Source organism: Thamnophis elegans, chromosome 10 (assembly GCF_009769535.1).
Source record: "Thamnophis elegans isolate rThaEle1 chromosome 10, rThaEle1.pri, whole genome shotgun sequence".
Taxonomy (NCBI): Eukaryota; Metazoa; Chordata; class Lepidosauria; order Squamata; family Colubridae; genus Thamnophis; species Thamnophis elegans.
This window is the reverse complement of record NC_045550.1, coordinates 20150834-20168460: the sequence shown is the minus strand read 5'-3', so window position 1 is coordinate 20168460 and position 17627 is coordinate 20150834. Positions and strand designations below refer to the sequence as shown.

Genomic DNA, 17627 nt, shown 5'->3' with positions numbered 1-17627 from the left:
GTGTGTGGTGGGTTTCAAAATTTTTTGGAACCTCTTCTGTAGGTGTGGCCTGCTTTCTGGTGGAACCTCTTCTAACCGGTTCGGTAGATTTGACAAACTGGTTCTACCGAACTGGTGCGAACTGGTAGGAACCCACCTCTGATATAAGCAAAGAATTATGACAGAAGTTTACCGAGGAAATAATTTCTAAATAATCACAGGCAAGAGCATCTTACAAGAGAGAGAGAGAAAAAATTGAAATGGCAGCTATCAAGCCCCATTCCCATGTTACATGTGGTACACCTAAAAGGGTAAGAGCCGAGGTGGCACAGTGGTTAGGGTGCAGTACTGCAGGCCACTTCAGCTGACTGTGATCTGCAGTTCAGCGGTTCAAATCTCACCGGCTCAAGGTCAATTCAGCCTTCCATCCTTCCGAGGTGGGTGAAATGAGGACCCAGACTGTGGGGGCAAGTTGCTGACTCAATTTGCTAAAAAATTTGTAAACTGCTTAGAGAGGGCTGAAAGCCCTATTAAGCAGTATAGAAGTCTAATAAATAAATAAATAAAATAAATAAATAGTTCAACTGCATGGGATTAACTTCAACTCAGGTTCCTGAGCTCCTTTCCTTCACAGACACCTCTGTCACAGTTCTATAAAGTATTCATATATATGTTGCATTTGTGTTGATAAATAAATAAAGGGAGACTAGTATAGATCTATTTCAAGCTATTTAGCTCTCATCAGCTAGCCATACCCTTACTGGGAATTAAGCTTGGGCTGTATTACATATTAGGCAGTTGTGTTAGCCACTAAGCCGCAGGCTCTCCTCTTTTATCAGCTAAGCCAGGGAAATAGGTATGTATTGTCTCACAACCCCTGGTATGCCCAAATATGGGAGGGAACATAGTGCTTCCTTTTTCTGTCTATCGGATCACCCTAGGAGCCATCCAGGCAGAAAGCCATTTTTTATGTTGTCTTGTTACATTTGTGTTGCATTTGTGCTGATAAATAAATCAGATAGATAGATAGATAGATAGATAGATAGATAGATAGATAGATAGATAGATAGATAGATAGATATGGATATGGAGATGGAGATGGAGATGGAGATAGAGAGATAGAGAGAGAGATGATAGATAGATATAGGTGATGATATAGATATAGATATAGATATAGATATAGATATAGATATAGATATAGATATAGATATAGATATAGATATAGATATAGATATAGATATAGATATAGATATAGATATAGATATAGATGATATAGATAGATAGATAGATAGATAGATAGATAGATAGATAGATAGATAGCATGGGATTTATTTATCGTATGTACGTATGTATGTATGTGTATGTATGTATGTATGTGTGTGTGTGTGTGTGTGTGTGTGTATATATATATATATATATTATATATATATATATATATATATATATATATATATATATATATATATATATATATATATATATATATATATATATATATATATATATTTATTTAAAGTCACAACCCCTGATATGCCCAAATATGGGAGGAAGTTCACTGCTTCCATTCTCTGTCCATCGGCTCGTCATAAGAGACCATCCAGACAGAAACCCAATATTTTTACTGTTGCTTTTGTTACATTTGTGTTGTATTTGTGCTGATAAATAAATAAAGGGATTGTTGTGACTTTAAATATATACCTTTCTCCCTGGCTCAGCTGATAAGGAGAGGAACTCTGTGGCTTAATGGTTAACACATCTGCCTAAGATGCAATACAGCACAGGTTCCAATCCCAGTAAGGGTATGGCTAGCTGATGAGAGCTAAATAGCTTGAAATAGATCTATACTAGTCTATATATATACTCTCTCTCTCTCTCTCTCTCTCTCTCTCTCTGTCTCTCTCTCTCTCTGTCTCTGTCTCTGTCTCTCTCTCTCTCACTCACTCACTCTCACTCACTTACTCACTCACTCACTCACTCACTCACTCACTCAAGGAGAAGTGTTGATAATGAGCACCTTTTGGGAAAAACATGCAAGACCTGCCCCTGTCAATGAACTTCCATGGGTATTCCCCAAATGCATATGAATTCTTCTTCAAAGAGCAGTGGGAAACTTACAATATAGCAAGATTAGTTGGGAAGGACATATAAAGAGATTGCAATGAGTGACCATTGCAGTTGTACAAATACTCCTATGGAAATCTCACAGTTCACAGCATCTTTCAGACTGTGCTATGAAGAATAATTGGTAATCACTCTGCAATTGTACAATCATTACTGCTGGTGAACAATTGCTGTATTTTTTTTCCAAGGGGAAGATGTCATATTGTCTTGACAATGGGTTTACTTGGAATGAAAAGAAAAAGATAGAACATCTCTTTAGCTGGTTCATTCTAAAAGATTGTATCCTGGCCAGATTAGCTTTGTACAGATGCCAATTTCTGTAGAAATGGATTCAGCTATCAATCACCACTGATTTGTTCTATTATAAAAGCATGATGCAGAAGATTGCCTAAGCTGGTTTTAGCTATCTTAAATACTGGTCTCATTCATACTGCTTCCCCATCAAAAGTACAGATTTAATGATATACTCAGATCCACATTTGTGCTCTTGATTTTTGTCTCACAATTCAGAACTTTTTGAGCAACAGCTAATGAAATGACTATGAATCAATTAATGAATTGTTGCTAACCACATGTCACTTTTACAGCCATTCATCACCTTGGATAGCAGGATCTCTTATATCTTTACCAGTGAAGGAATGAATACTATCACAGTACAGGTTTCAGCTGGCAACATCCTTATCCAGGACACCAGAAACATTGTTGTGCATGGTGAGTTGACAAAAGGCAATTGAAGAGGTTTGCATGCCTACTTTGCTCAAATCTAAGTTTTGAAATGTAAGATCTGAGAAAGAGGTCTAAACTGTACTTTCATGATAAAATTAAAACATATTTGGTAATAATTGTTTAAAAAAAGAGATATGAGAAAGAAGGAAGAATATAGCACTCAAGACTCATTACATCTTTCAGAAATATTTCAAAATGAATTATTTTGATGATTGGATAGTATAGTATCATAATAAGATCATAGTCATAGTCATGCATCTATCCTACTTTATTGGAGGCAGGGATCACCTTGAAAATTAGCTTTTGGCTTCCTGAATATAGTACCAATCCATCTTTTAAGTTATATAGTTCTAGGAATATTTGAAGCAGTGCACAAAACATATGCTTGTCTTAATCATGCAATCTTTTATTTCTGGTTTTGTTGAAAATAAAATCTTAAACTTCAAAATTGCTGTTGTGAATTATTTCTTCTAGATGTATCTTAGTAAACTGAAGCACATTCTGTAAATCAGAGGCATTTGCAGAATGGATCAAGGGAAGGTAGATGACCAAAGCAGCCATTGTTTGCAAGTTATAGAGTATGTTGTGATATCAGAAATATGAAGGAAAATGGTAGAGTTTGTATCATGATGAGATACTATTCTCCTAATTTGGGCAATAACACTACCCTCTACATATATATCTGAATCTATCATATATGTCACACTATTTGGAGCACATGAGTGTTTTTGAATGGAGGTGCAATCACAATGTATCATCAGAAAAGAACACTGATGCTTTTGAAGGCTTTTGGAAATAAAAAATTATGAAAATTCACCATATTTAGAACCCCAAATTACTTGATAAATCAAGGAGTTAACTGCACATATTTTTTTCATTCCACTAGAAACTCCGGATCAAATGTTCATGCTGTGCTGTTTTATAAAAGATTCACTTTTGAAGGCTGGAATATGTAAAACTGAGCTGGAACCATGTTTAGTATGAGTGCACATCATACATTCATATATGTGAACACATATACAGACAGAAAGACACACACACACACACACACACACACACACACACACACACACACTTGTACAAATGTACGCACACATATAAAGTATATTATACATATACATACAGATACAAATAATACTCACTCCGCATTTTAAGATCATTTTTCATCAGCTACATTTTTAAAAGTTTCTTTGAAAATAAAAGAAAGATGTAAAGTCTACATGAGTGAATCACAGTGTTCTGGTAATTAACCTTAATCACAAGGTTACTGATGAATAGAGATGAGTGTTCTTTATTTCATTGTCCATTTTTTAAGCTGTCTGTAATATTCAAGTTTTATTAAATTCCAAAGTAAGACATTCTGCAGACTGTCCATAGATTAATATTTATTTATTTTTTAGATTCAGAAGTTAGGAAGGATGCAGAATGACGGAAAGGCTTATTATAGAAAATAGTAGTAGCAAAAACACAGCATCTTCTGGCACGTCTGAACAATAAAAAAACCTCAGAGATGCAACCCAAATAAATTATAAAGAATCCTATGTAGGAGGTATAGAAATCAAATACTCCTTTGCTGAGGAAGAATGGTTTTAGGGAATTGTTGTTAGTGGGAAAGCTTGGAGGGCCAGTTTGGCACAATGGTTAAAGCACCAGGCTAGAAAACAGAAGACCAAAAATTCTACTCCCACCTTAGGCATGAAGCCAACGTGGTGACCATGGGCTAGTCATGCATGCACACGTACATGCAAACACACAAAGGCATTTTTTACCTTATGTTCCTGGTATCAAGTAAACAATTGGACCTGAAATGATATATACCACTTTACAGAGAATATTTGGATGACTAAGTGTAAAATTTGGTGTAAGGATTATTTTCACATTTCTAATTCTGAATAAATGTGTCAATTTATCTTTTAGTGAATTGGATATTGTTGACAAAAAGATAGCCAAAAATAATATGCACTGCATTATGTATTGGCACATATTTCTATCCATGTGTATCTTTCTGGATAAAAACATTTTGAAGTTGACATTTTCCTTTCTTCATGGGACACGATTCATTTCTATATGCATTGTCACCCCATCAGCACTTAGAATTGATAAATATAGGGCAATTTAAGGGGTATCTCATAGGCTATGTAAGTATATTTGGAGCACCTCTTTGAAAAAAGTTAAACTTCATTTATATCTTATGAATATTAAAATTACTTATTTAAATATAATTAAACTGATTTATTCCACAACTATTTATTTAATAGCTTTGTTTGGTTGTCCTCTTAAAACATACAATTTGGTGTTTATGCCGGTACTCAAAGTTTGGAATACTTGGAGGTCCCAGTCTGGGGTTTTGCTTCTCTGAACTGAGTCATTAGTGTCAGATCAGGCCACAGAATCTCTGCTTCTAAAGTTCCAATTAGGTTAACATGAAAACACAAAAACATATAAACATATAAAAACATCTTCAAAAATGAAGAAAGACAGTGAAGTATTGGAGAAAAAATAGGAGATGATGAGGAAGAGCAGAACTATCAGCAAAGGTAAAGAATAAATCAAACCAATAAGGCAAGATGTTTACTAAAAGTCAAAAAACTTTTTCTAAGAGAAATGGTTCATTTATGAGACATAAAACTTACATGTAAGTCTACCGCTTACATTAGCTTTGCTCTACTGCAAGGATTTAATTTGGGAGTGATTTCTTCATGTCTCATGATATGCTGTACCCTGATTTGTCTGTCACTACCTTAATCTGATTTATTCTGCATTATGTAGTCATGGCAGCACATAAGGCTAACAAACAGGTATCTCTTTGCTTTTGGAAAACAGATTACTAGTACTAAGGATGTGCTCAGTGGAGCACAAAGTAAGTCAAATACAATAGAAGAAAACACTAGTTTATGGAACTGCTGCTCATTTGATCTTGATCCTGTTTAATTGCTGAACAATATTGATGAAACCAAAAGAATTTAGAATATTAGGCAAGAGACAAATGTCATACAAAGGATTTATACCACTTATACTTCCTGCTTTCTATTTTAATTTTTAGTTTCCTAGCAAAATTATTTTTTAAAAAAATCTCCTGTCAATTTATGTGTCTCGTTTAAGTTTTAGATTTGTTTTCCTTTTTCTCTCTATTTCAATTGACTCCCTCTCAGAATCCTCCTGGGATATGGGGTGCAGTCCTATGTTCAAGGTATCCCAAAGCTTTTGTTTCCACATGAGTGCCTCACAAGTGGCCTGAAACCATCTTACATTGCATTCACTTACTGCTATTAAAATGTAGAAAACCTACAAGGTTGATCATGATCCAGTTTCCATTCATTTTCCAATGGAATTGTTTGGAGAGGGCAAATAATATCATCTGAGCATTATAGGAAAGTATGCAAGGGAATGTCAGCTATACAACTTACTACTATCGTGATTTTCCAAACAGTTTCCTCTCTTGGATTAAAAATCCATGAGTTTTGAAAATGAGATGGTAGCATGCTGACAATTTAGACAAGTAGTACTCTCATGCATTTTTCCCTGTAGTTGTGACAGTTGGATGATCAGAAATAAATTCTAGCTCACACATACAAGAGGACATAAGTTGTAGGAGCAGCAGGGGAGGAAAGAGCAGTAATGGCTTCACCCCAGAACCTGGGACCTGAAATGAGGTGAGAGCCTCATTTCATCCATAGAAAAATGATTCATCAGTCACATTTGTGTGATTTGTAAAATTGCATCAAGGAAATGAAACAGGAATAGACCTGGAAACAAGGGAATCCAAATCCAAAGCAAACACCATTTTGAGATATGTCAAATCCAGAGGCAAAGTCCAAATGAAATTCAAAGAACACTAATGTGAAAATGCCTGTATTTACTTATGAATATTATTTGTCACTACTTTTTTTGTAGGGAAGGTGAATAAAATTCTTTTGTTCGAAAGGTTGAGAGTTTATGTATAAATAATTTTTATACTGAATAGAATCTTTTCTATATATGGAGAACATATAGATACACATAATATACTGGAAACTTAAAGGAAGATCAGATACATTTTATTAAATACATGATAATTTAATGTGGATGGTTGACATACTAGAAACAATTTCAGCATCTGAGAAAAATGGCAATTTTCTCGAACAAGAATGATTTTTAGAATTACATATGCAGTACATTCACAGCACACATATATACATGTTTATATACATACACACAAATAAACGTACAAGATATTTGATAAGTTTTGCACGTCTGAAACTATATGGTACTATAGGGTTTTTTAGCTATATGTAGAACTTGGTTGTATAACTTTATAATGAATGTCTTTTAACCATTCCAATGTAAACAGTTATAAAAGTTCATACTGGAATTTTAGTGTGACACTTCTTGTTTGCAGAATATTTTCAGTCTCAATTATTATCGTTCTCACCCAATTTGGATTATCACAATCCTGATATCCCAGAGTGGAGAGAAGACATTGGCCGAGTCATTAAAGCAGCTTTGGTGCATGTGAGTATCTAGGGAAATCTACCGAATAATAAGCATAATTTTCTTTAAGTTTGAACAGTCTGTACAAGCACAATTCAGGAAAGGAGATTATAATTTTCAATTACACACCACAACCTTGATAAAGCTAGGCTTATCATTCTGATACACACATGCAATTACCTAGATAAATATTGTGTAGCACTTCTCAGCACCCAACAAACCCAGAATTGTTTTCTTTAAATGATGTTTGTTTTTGTTCTGCTTTTTAATTGTTTTCTTAGTACTAGAATGTTGTGCAGTCCTTGAACTGTTATCTGTGCAACCTTTGATGATAAGAAGATACAGTCATTTTGTAGACAAAATATTAGGAGGGATTAATTATAATATACCATTTTTCCAGTGAATCCATGATTGCTGAGTCTGTGCTTGTATGCTTGTTATTCAAGATGGATATATTATCTGTCTTCATGATCAATGCAGCTTAATTTACTCACACAATGATGCTATCTTTATCTTCATTTCTATTCATTTCCATAATTATATTTTCTCTTCCACCTTAGCAAATATTATAGAAATACAGCAGTACAATGTGTATGTTTTTCATTCATTAGAGATAAACTCATTGATTTTTAAAAAGTATAAACCCTTTCATTATTTTTTGCAATTATTATGCAGGCTTTTAATAAACAAATCAATATTATATTGCACCTAATCTTCCACATGATTTTTTAAATTTACTCTGTTTTTTCTACTTAAAAGATATACAATGAAGTCCTGATTAACAAATTCAGTGTTGCAAAAAAGATAAAGAAAAGCATTCTATGGCTTTTCCCAACAGAAAATAAAGGAGCTTTGAAAATTACTTTTTTTCTTGCTACTTTACAAAGGAATATGAAAGAGCATTTCTTTTTGTAAACTTGTTTCTGTTCTTTTCAAAACATCTGCCAACAGTGTACTGATCAAAGCTTTCCACAACCATAAGCTCAACCATAAGCACTCCATAAAGCAGTAAACTTTTTTTCCTCTCATCTCCCCTTTGGCAAGATAAACAGCTGATAATGTGTGAGGATAAGTCCCAGGGAAAGAGAGATCTCTGTGGAAATTATTAATACCCCAAAATTCTCCAAAACCAAGACCACTTATCTTTACCCTTATTTGATTTCTGTGCTCCCTCCAGTTTCTGTCTTCATATCAATATCAATAGAATAAAGATGAGTTGGGTGGGTTGGTGGGCAGGCAGGCAGGCAGGCAGGCAGGCAGGCAGGCAGGCAGGCAGGCAGGCAGACAGACATGATACATAATCACAAAAAGATAGAGTACGGTCTTCCAAAATTCTTATTCTCCCCTATCACTTTTCCTGAACTTGGAAAGAGATTTAGGGAATTGCACTTTCAGGGAATTGCAGTCTGCAAACTACCAGGAGCAGAGTAAGATGCTAATATTGTTTGAATTTCTAATTTTAGCTTCAAAAAGAGTATTTTTCATGACTAAAATAGTTTTATCGAATCCAAAGCTGGAAAGAAGGGATAAATTGTTGAAGTTCATTACTGAGGTCCCTGTGGATCTCATGTTCATGTTCATGTTCATGTTCCATGTTCATCTACATGTTCAGTAATGTTATTTGGCCTAAAAATGGATTTAGAATATTCACTAATTCAGAATATTTTATAGCACCTGTTTTATATATATATAGTTTAAATTATTGATTCAATTTATTTCAAATAAGAATTCAATTGATCTCAAATAAGATAAAAGAATAGTATTCAATACACATTTACATCAGGAGTGGGTTCTGGCAGACACTACTGCTGGTTCATTTGTGGGTGTGTCGGGCGGCGGGCATGCACAGTACAATAAAAATTGCTCTGCGCATGTGCAGAAGCAAAAAACAAAATGGCAGTCCCTGTGGCACTGCCCAAAGAACCCATTCAGGGGAGTGGCAGGCCTGGGTCGCTGCTGGTTCCAGCGATCCAGGCCGCCAAACCACTACTGCTGAATCGGTCTGAACTGGTAGGAACCTACCACTGATTTACATATAGAGCTACCCAAATAGTTTGTGTTTTATTAACATTAATTGTTTTGGAGGTGTATTTTATATGTAGAACTATTACATTAAATGTATTCTTTCATAAATTGTTGAATGAAATGAAAACAACTCTTTTGGTACAATAAAAAGGCATTTAAAAAAAATCTACAAACATATATTGTTATGCATTCCCCTGTTGTATAAGTTATGTTAGAAAGACCATTTACAGAATTTGTGGTCCTCTTTTAGTAAAATAAATGTATACACTGAGAATGACCAGAGAAAAACAACAGTTAAAAAAAGAGATTCCTGTACATTAAAAAAATATATTGTTTTCAAACTTTTATATCCTTGTGCAGTCAGGACTGAATGTTGTTCAGAGGTCTCCACAGCCATATGTTTTCCATAAGGCAATGTGGGAGGATTCATCCTTAGCATGAGTATGGGAAGTAGATAACATGTGGCAACTCCCCTTTCCAAAAAGGGGAGTAATTTGGTGCTCTTAACATTGCTAAGTTAAGGAACATTAAGTTGTCATTCTATCCTCCTAACTTAACATGCACAGGTCTTCCAAAAGTATCATATAGTATAAAATCACAACATTATTCACATCACTCATCATTGTCATTACATAACATTACACATTACAGAGCAAGAAAACTCTTAAATTATTTCAAATATGAAAGCAGATCTGCTTTTAGGCAATGATTACCCACTATAAATACACTAGGCATATATTTGGCTCACAACTTCATTTTTTTCTTCCATTGTTTAGAGTTTGTTGAGAGTTAAATGACTTAAAAACTACAGATATAGCAATAGCATGTACTAAAGAATCCTCTGTTTTCATTTTCTCTCTCACACTTTGCTTAGGTTACTGGTATTCCCATAGAACAAATTCTTGTAGCAGTATTCCCTGGATTGCCTACCTCCGCTGAGCTCTTCATTTTACCACACCAAAACATATCAGAGAGAAGGAAAGATAGTGCAGATGATTTGGAGCAGGTGAGGTTTTCCTTCTTTCAGTTGGTTATGTATTCCTCCAACTGTTAAACAGGCCCTGACCTAAAATAATTTCAAAATATTGTAATCTAGGGCAGGGTTTCTCAACCAGGACCTTTTGAAGATGTGTGGACTTCAATTCTCAGAAGCATCACTGGCTAGAAAATTATGGGAATTGAAATCCACACACTTTCAAGTGGCCAAAATTGAGAAACACTGATTTAGAATGTTTAAGCTTGCCAAACGTTCTGTATAAATATTGATTTTGCCTTTAAACTGGTGATTGACAGCCACCCAAAAATGGAAATCATCAAGTGGATTTTCTGAGTGTATGATTTCCATTTTTAAATTTTATTTTTAAAATATTTATTTTTGACGGGTTGACTTATTAAAATTTTGTTCTGCAAAGATTTGTTTTTTTGTTCCTTCAAAACAATTTTTGACTCTTATGTCCTACAGATTTCTTGGTAAGATTTCAAAAGTGATTTGCCATTGCCTGCTTCGTCGGATTGACAGAAGGTGACTTGCACAAGGTCACTCAGCTGGCTTTGTGCCTAAGGCAGGACTAAAAGTCATGGATTCCCAGTTTTTAGCCTGATGCTTTAACCACTGCACCAAACTGACTCTCTCTGCAAAGATACTAAGTAAATAGAAAGAGATTTATTAAAGAGATTGGAAGGAGAAAAACATAATATAATGAGCCAAGGTGGCACAGTGGTTAAATGCAGCACTGCAGGCTACTGCTAGATCAGCAGGTCAGCGGTTCAAATCTCACCGGCTCAGGGTTGACTCAGCCTTCCATCCTTCCGAGGTGGGTAAAATGAGGACCCAGATTGTTGGGGGCAATATGCTGACTCTCTGTAAACCGCTTAGAGAGGCCTGAAAGGCCTATGAAGCGGTATATAAGTCCACTGCTATTGCTATATATATGCTTGAGGAAAAGAAATCCAATGCTATGCTTGCACAAATAAAAGTACTAGAAGTTAGGGACTATAAAGATGGTTTTAGGATCCAGATAAAATATATAGGAAGAAATATATCACTCATTAATTCATCATGAATAGAACCATGATGATGCAGTGGTTAGAATGTAGTACTGCAGGGCTAACTCATTGGTCATTCCAGGAGTTCAGTTTTGAGCAGCTCAAGGTTGATTCAGCCTTCCATCCTTCCGAGGTTGGTAAAATGAGGAGCCAGATTGTTGCTGGCAATATACTGTCTCTGTAAACCGCTTAGAGAGGGCTGTAAAGTACTGTGAAGTGGTATATAAGTCTAAGTGCTATTGCTATCACTAGGTTTATAATTTATATTCCTATTATTACAACTCTGAATAACTTTATTAACAGCTGTATGTAACAGCTGTATTAACAGCTGTATGAACTATCCTCTGCTTGCTATTTTCTTCCAACATGATTGATAATGCTCATGAGCACCAGCAAATTAAAGAGAATTAGTTGTTGCATTCTATGCTGCCTTTGATTTGTCTTGTGTTAATCTGAGGACAAGGATCTCTGCATCTTATCTTTGCTCTATCCTACTTTGCATCAGATGCAAATTACTTCAACATGATTACAAACTGTTGATCTTTTTTTCTGGTTTTAATTCTTTAGCTTTGTACATACAGACTATTAACACGAAGTGCATAAAAACTGAATGTGGTTTAGATGACAACTTCATGAGCCCTTTCTGCACTGAATTTTGATTACAATCTCTTGCTCATCTGGAAGTAAATTTTCTCAGATAAGCATACTTTTAGTAGATGTGTATAAAGTTACACTATTAATCAACATTAACTGAATTAGATAGGCAGTAGCTAAATCACAGTGCAAAAGAAATCCTAAAGCAAAAGGCAACCAATTCAAGGTTGCTTTTTGAGCTGCAACAAAACATTCAAGTTCTTTTTGTACCATATTAATGGACTGTATGGGATACAAGACAAATGGTAATAGCTGTAGAAAGCAGTATGTATAGTAATGCTGTAATAAATTCCCCTAACTCAGAAACTGGCTACACTTTTGATGTGGTTTAATTTTGAATGATAATTCTTCTGGCAGTTAATTTCTTTCAGGAAACTGAGGCTGGTAGGGCAGTTATACAAAGTGGTTGTGGCCTCATGATAAAATAGAGATGCTAAAATTTTCCTTTTTGCCCACACTAACAGTTTGTGTGGCCGGAAAACATATGCTTATCTCATTTCAAGAAAATTTACTTCAAGATGAGCGAGAGACTATAATCGGTTTTCCTTTTTGCTTAACCCTAACATTTCATGTTTCTTTGTTTGTTTATTTCCCTTTACCAAAATAGTACAAAGTGTTTCAATTGATTTCCATCATGATCAGTGAGTGGCAATGAAAGGGGTTGCCCAAGTCTGGATTAAATAAAAGCTCTCTTGTTGTTTGCTCAATAATTCTTTTCTAAAGCCCAAACATTTTTTTGCCTATATAAGCCACCTTCCCTTTCCCCCCTTTCTTTTTTTCCCTTTTCCCTTTTAATCTTGTTTTGAATTCTTTGAAATATAGAACAGTGTCACAGTATACAACTGCCTCTGTCATTACTATAGACAAATATAATTGTATCAAATTGATTTTCACTGTTCTAGCGAGTTTCTGACATGCCAACTGTACCAATATTCTCTTCAGGCAATTACTGTAATTAATATAATCAAAATTTAATGGAAAATACTGTATGTGGAAAAATTATGTAGAATACAATATTTCAGCAGGTGAAGTTTTCCCTGTCTTTGTATGTTACGTTTAGCTTATGCCTGTCAAAATCTTTATTCCACAAAACAACTAAACAAACAGGGCACTTTAATTTTTTTAAAGATTTTCTTGCCCTACACACTAGTGCTTTTCCAGATTAATTGACTCCTATTTCATTTGTTCTAACCCACTTCAACATGCCAGATTTGATCTTTAAACCTGTTCTAATATATGACCAAGAGAATTGAATGACAGCCTTTATGCTCTAATCCAGACTTTGAATTTTTACTTTCAGGAAGTTTACTGAGGAAAAGGACTTTTCTATTGACATTATTGTACTTTATCTGTCATATTGTCTCTTTGTTCCCAAGTGAAAATATCTTTCCTCCTCCTTTAATCAGTTCTGTGCTTCAGTTCACAATTCTAGTGATCAGAGATATTCTTTGTGAAATTTCAAGGAGAGAGTCTTATAACAGGACCTTAGAGCAAATTTCATTACTCTTGCTGAGAGCCTGCTAAATAGGCATGGGTGTCTAATAATCCATAGCATATATATTACAATTGTTCATATAAGTTTTGAGCTGAAAGATTTCAAGTGAAAACATATGATAAAGTGAAATGGATGTGATTTGGGAAGAGGGAGCTTTTGTTTCTTTTTTATTTTTTTATTTTATACACATAAGCACATCAACAGAACACATAAACACATTAACAAAAATAACCACATAACTTAAAAAAAACATAGGAACAATAAGTTCTATCGTATATCATACAGCAGTTCCGAATCGGTTTCTTTGCAGTTAGTGTTTTCCTTTCTATACATTTCTATCTTGCGTTCGTAATCTCGTTACTCATTATCCATTTTTATATACATTTCTTTATACTTAGCTACTTATGATCAAGTATTATTTACCTATATTGTGCTTTATATTTTTACTTTCATCTATTCTCTTACATGCGGTTATAGGTATACATTCACATAGTATTCTTTTTCTTTGCCATTCTTATATTATTATTATTCCATTTAAAAGGGGTATAAGGTATAATTTGGAATGTATTATTTACCATCCTTCACACCTGCTTTGACACCACCTTATTTTCTCTTTCTTTTCTTTTCTCCCTCCCTTCCTTCTCTACTTCCTTCCTTCCTCCTCTCCTTCCCTTTCTTCCTTCCCTTACTTCTCCCCTACTTCTACACTCTTTCTTCTCTTTCCTACCCTTTCTCCTTCTCTTTTTCTCTCTTCCCCCCTGTTCTCCTTCTCTTTCTCTCCTTTCCACCCACCTCTCCTTACTTCTTTCTTCTTCCCCTACCTCTCCTCCACACTTCTTCTTCCTCTCCTACTATCTCTCCTTCTCTCTCCCTCTCTCCCACCCTCCACTTCTTTCCTTCGTCCTTCCATTCTCTACTTCCTTTCTCCCCTCCTTTCCTTCCTTCTTCCCTTCCTTTCTTTTTCTATTGTTATAGGGGTCTCTTTCAGATCCAGTTTATGTTTTCTTGAGGGTGTTATTTCCACAAGTCCATTTTTTTCATATTATTTCCTTTTTTCTCTATCATTCTACAGTCTATATGCCAGCTATCATCCTGATTTGATTTCACCAATCATGACCCCCTTGTTTCACTCATAATTATTATTTTTGAGAGTTGTTCTATTCTTTCATTGCTTTTTATTTCTTTGCTCCATCCATCTATACCAATTAACCCATATCTGGTCTACTTTCAATTTCTTAGGAATATTAAACATCTGGGCTCTTTTTTTTGTGAGTTCAGTCCATTCAAGTTTATTGACATAATTGTTATTTCTTGATCCATCTTTAGTTGAGATTGTTTCTTTTACTTCTAGTTTGTATCTGACTTTTCCCTCTCACGCCTTCCTTCTCTGCTCTCTCTCTTTCTTGCCTCTGCTCTTCTCTCCTGCTTCTTTCGCTGTCTTCTGATGTTTCTTCCACTTGACCTCTGTATTCTAATTCCTCTTTGCTTCCTTGTTTTCCTTCCCTATTACAGTGTTCTTCATAGAATTTGTGTGCTTCTTCTAAATTCTCTATCTTATATCTTTTTCCTTGCCAAGATACCAGAACCCCTTCTGGTACCCGCCATCTGTACATTATTCTGTTTTTATTCAACTCGTTTGTTAAAAATTGGTATTGCCTGCGTTGTTCCCGGATTCTCTGTGGGATCTATTTAAGCGTGGTCAGCTCTTTTCCCTGTAGTATAATCGTCTCTTTGTTTTTTTTGTACACTTCATCTCTGGCAGTTTTCTTAGTGAATCTTACATGTACTTCTCTTGGGAGCCTATGTCTCCTTGCATAATTAGTATTCACCCTGTAAGCCTCATCAATGTTTGCTCTCATTTCTTGTTCTGTTTTTTGCAAAAATTCAGTAAGGATAATAACCATTTTTTCTTTCAGATCTTCCTCCTTCTCTTCCGGTATGTTTTGAAATCTTAGGTAGAATGCCGCTTTTTCGTTTTCAAGTCGGATTATTGACAATTCCAATTCTTTATTAAATTCCCTATATTCTATTTCCATTTTTCCCATCTTCTGATCTGATTGTTGTATTTTTTCTTCCATACATTGGATTTTCTGTTGGTTGATTGTTAAGGCATTCTGTATCTTTTCAACTTTATCGTCTACAATTTTGATTGTTCCTGTCAGCACTTCTTCATTGAGTAATTAGGAAAGAAAACCACGAGACTCCATTGATAGAAATCAAGTGTACTTTTACTAATTATAAATGATCAGAAGTGGAGCAAAGCGAAGACTGATTATTTAGGTGCGAAAGCGAGTGATATATAAAATAACCCATTCCCCACCCCTTGGCATCCCAGTTGCAGTCCAATCATAATTCTCCCAAGTGTCAGGTGTGAGATAACTTTGAAAGGCATCACCAAGATGGAATGTCGGTGCCGTTGGCCTTGGCGGGAACCTCCTCCGCATGCGCAGTCCGACAGGCAGCAGAACTCCAGAAGCTTACTCCAACACAATTAGTAAACCCCTCCCAAATACCATGCCTCCCCTCCCCGTTTCAATGGCAGCCGAAGCAGCAGCAAAGCAGAGGCTGACAGTTCCTTTCAATTCTCCCATTTCATTTCTTAATTCTTCGTGATTTTTCCTTGCCTCTGCTTGGCTTATAGCCAAGATCTCCTGTATCATCTGGAGCATCGATTGCATGTTTTGCATCATAGGTGCTGGTCCTGCTGATTCTGCCATCTTTTCCCCTTTCTCCAACCCTCACGCACTTTCCATTGTTTTTTTATTTGAGGAGGGGGGTGTTGCTGCACTCACATTGGGTATGGTCTTTTTCCCTAATTTTGATGAGGTTGCCATTTTTAACCCCCTTTTTTTGGTCTTGCCCACTATTGGTTATAACTTTTACTTTATTTATACCTTATCAGTAATATCAATAATATATTATAATTATTATAATTGTATAAACCAATATTCAACAACAATTCCACAATTATCCTTCCTTGGTATCACCTTTCAATACTTAAACAGTCCTATGTAATAATACTAGTAGTATTCTATTTGATTAATTTGATTAGTAAATATCATAAATTTATACATCACACCCTATTCTTATATCAATAAATATCTCTCAGTTTTGTCGGTTGTTCAATATTCAGTTCTAATAATTAGTCTCTCTAAGTCACTCTCTTCTTGATGTCAGTGTTAGAGTCCACGAAGCAAAAGACAGACCTCTATTTCTTGTCTTTGGCACAGCTCCAAGCTCCCAGTCAGATCAATATCAAATATTTAAGAAATTCAGCCCAGCGGCAGAAGAGCTGGTAAGCAGAAAAAAAGGAAACTCAGTTTGCCAACCCGACTATTATGCAGTCACTTCTTTAAACCTTCCAAATCGTTCCGGCAAATTTTGTTCCCTGAAGTCCATGTCGGGATTTCGTTCTTACTGTGGCTGATCTTAAGATTGTTGCGGCTGTCCCTTCCTGTCCGTTCTAACTCAGCCTCTTTGCACTGCTTCTTTTCGGCAAACTTAAATTGTAAAAAAAAACAGCCTCTCTCCTGGCTCCTTCTTCTCTCAGCTCACCCACTTTGCCAGTTTTGCGTTGCTTTCCTCTCTGGATTGTCGGCAATAATAACAAGTACCCGAATTCGTCTGCTTCTATTTCTGTTTCTTCCTTCTGTGCGGCCGCCATTGCTCAGTCCTAACCAGATGGTAGGATATTTCTTCGTCCATTTAGGGGGGTTTCTCCTATCTGCCGGGGGATTTGCCTTACCACCCCGGTGTCTGCAGAATATCCCCTTTGATCTGCTGGTCTCTTCGGGATCAGCAGTGCCCCAAAAATGAGCCCACATGAAGAAATTAGAGCTAGGGGTTAGAGGAGCTCCCTTACCCTGCTCTAGGCACAGTGACGTCACCACCCGGAACAGGGAGCTTTTGTTTCATAATGTTTTCATTCTACTACCAAGGTCATTGCAAAAGAAACCAAGTTCTCTTTTGGCAGCTGCCATTTTTCTGACACACCATTGTCAAAGAAATAATGCTGTGTTATAATTTAGCAAAATTTAAATATAGCTTTAAGGACATTTTCACATTATGTCTTCTTATTATACCTTAACCCCTGCTTTACACTGGTTAAAAT

General features: G+C 35.6%; 1 protein-coding gene across 1 annotated transcript in view; it reads left to right on the top strand.

The window, feature by feature from the left end:
- SORCS3 (sortilin related VPS10 domain containing receptor 3) overlaps nucleotides 1-17627 on the top strand; it is a 719817-nt gene that overhangs the window by 690373 nt on the left and 11817 nt on the right. Inside the window, 3 exon segments of the mRNA XM_032225623.1 lie at nucleotides 2688-2811; nucleotides 7205-7317; nucleotides 10196-10327. Coding sequence (XP_032081514.1) covers nucleotides 2688-2811; nucleotides 7205-7317; nucleotides 10196-10327 — 369 coding nt within the window.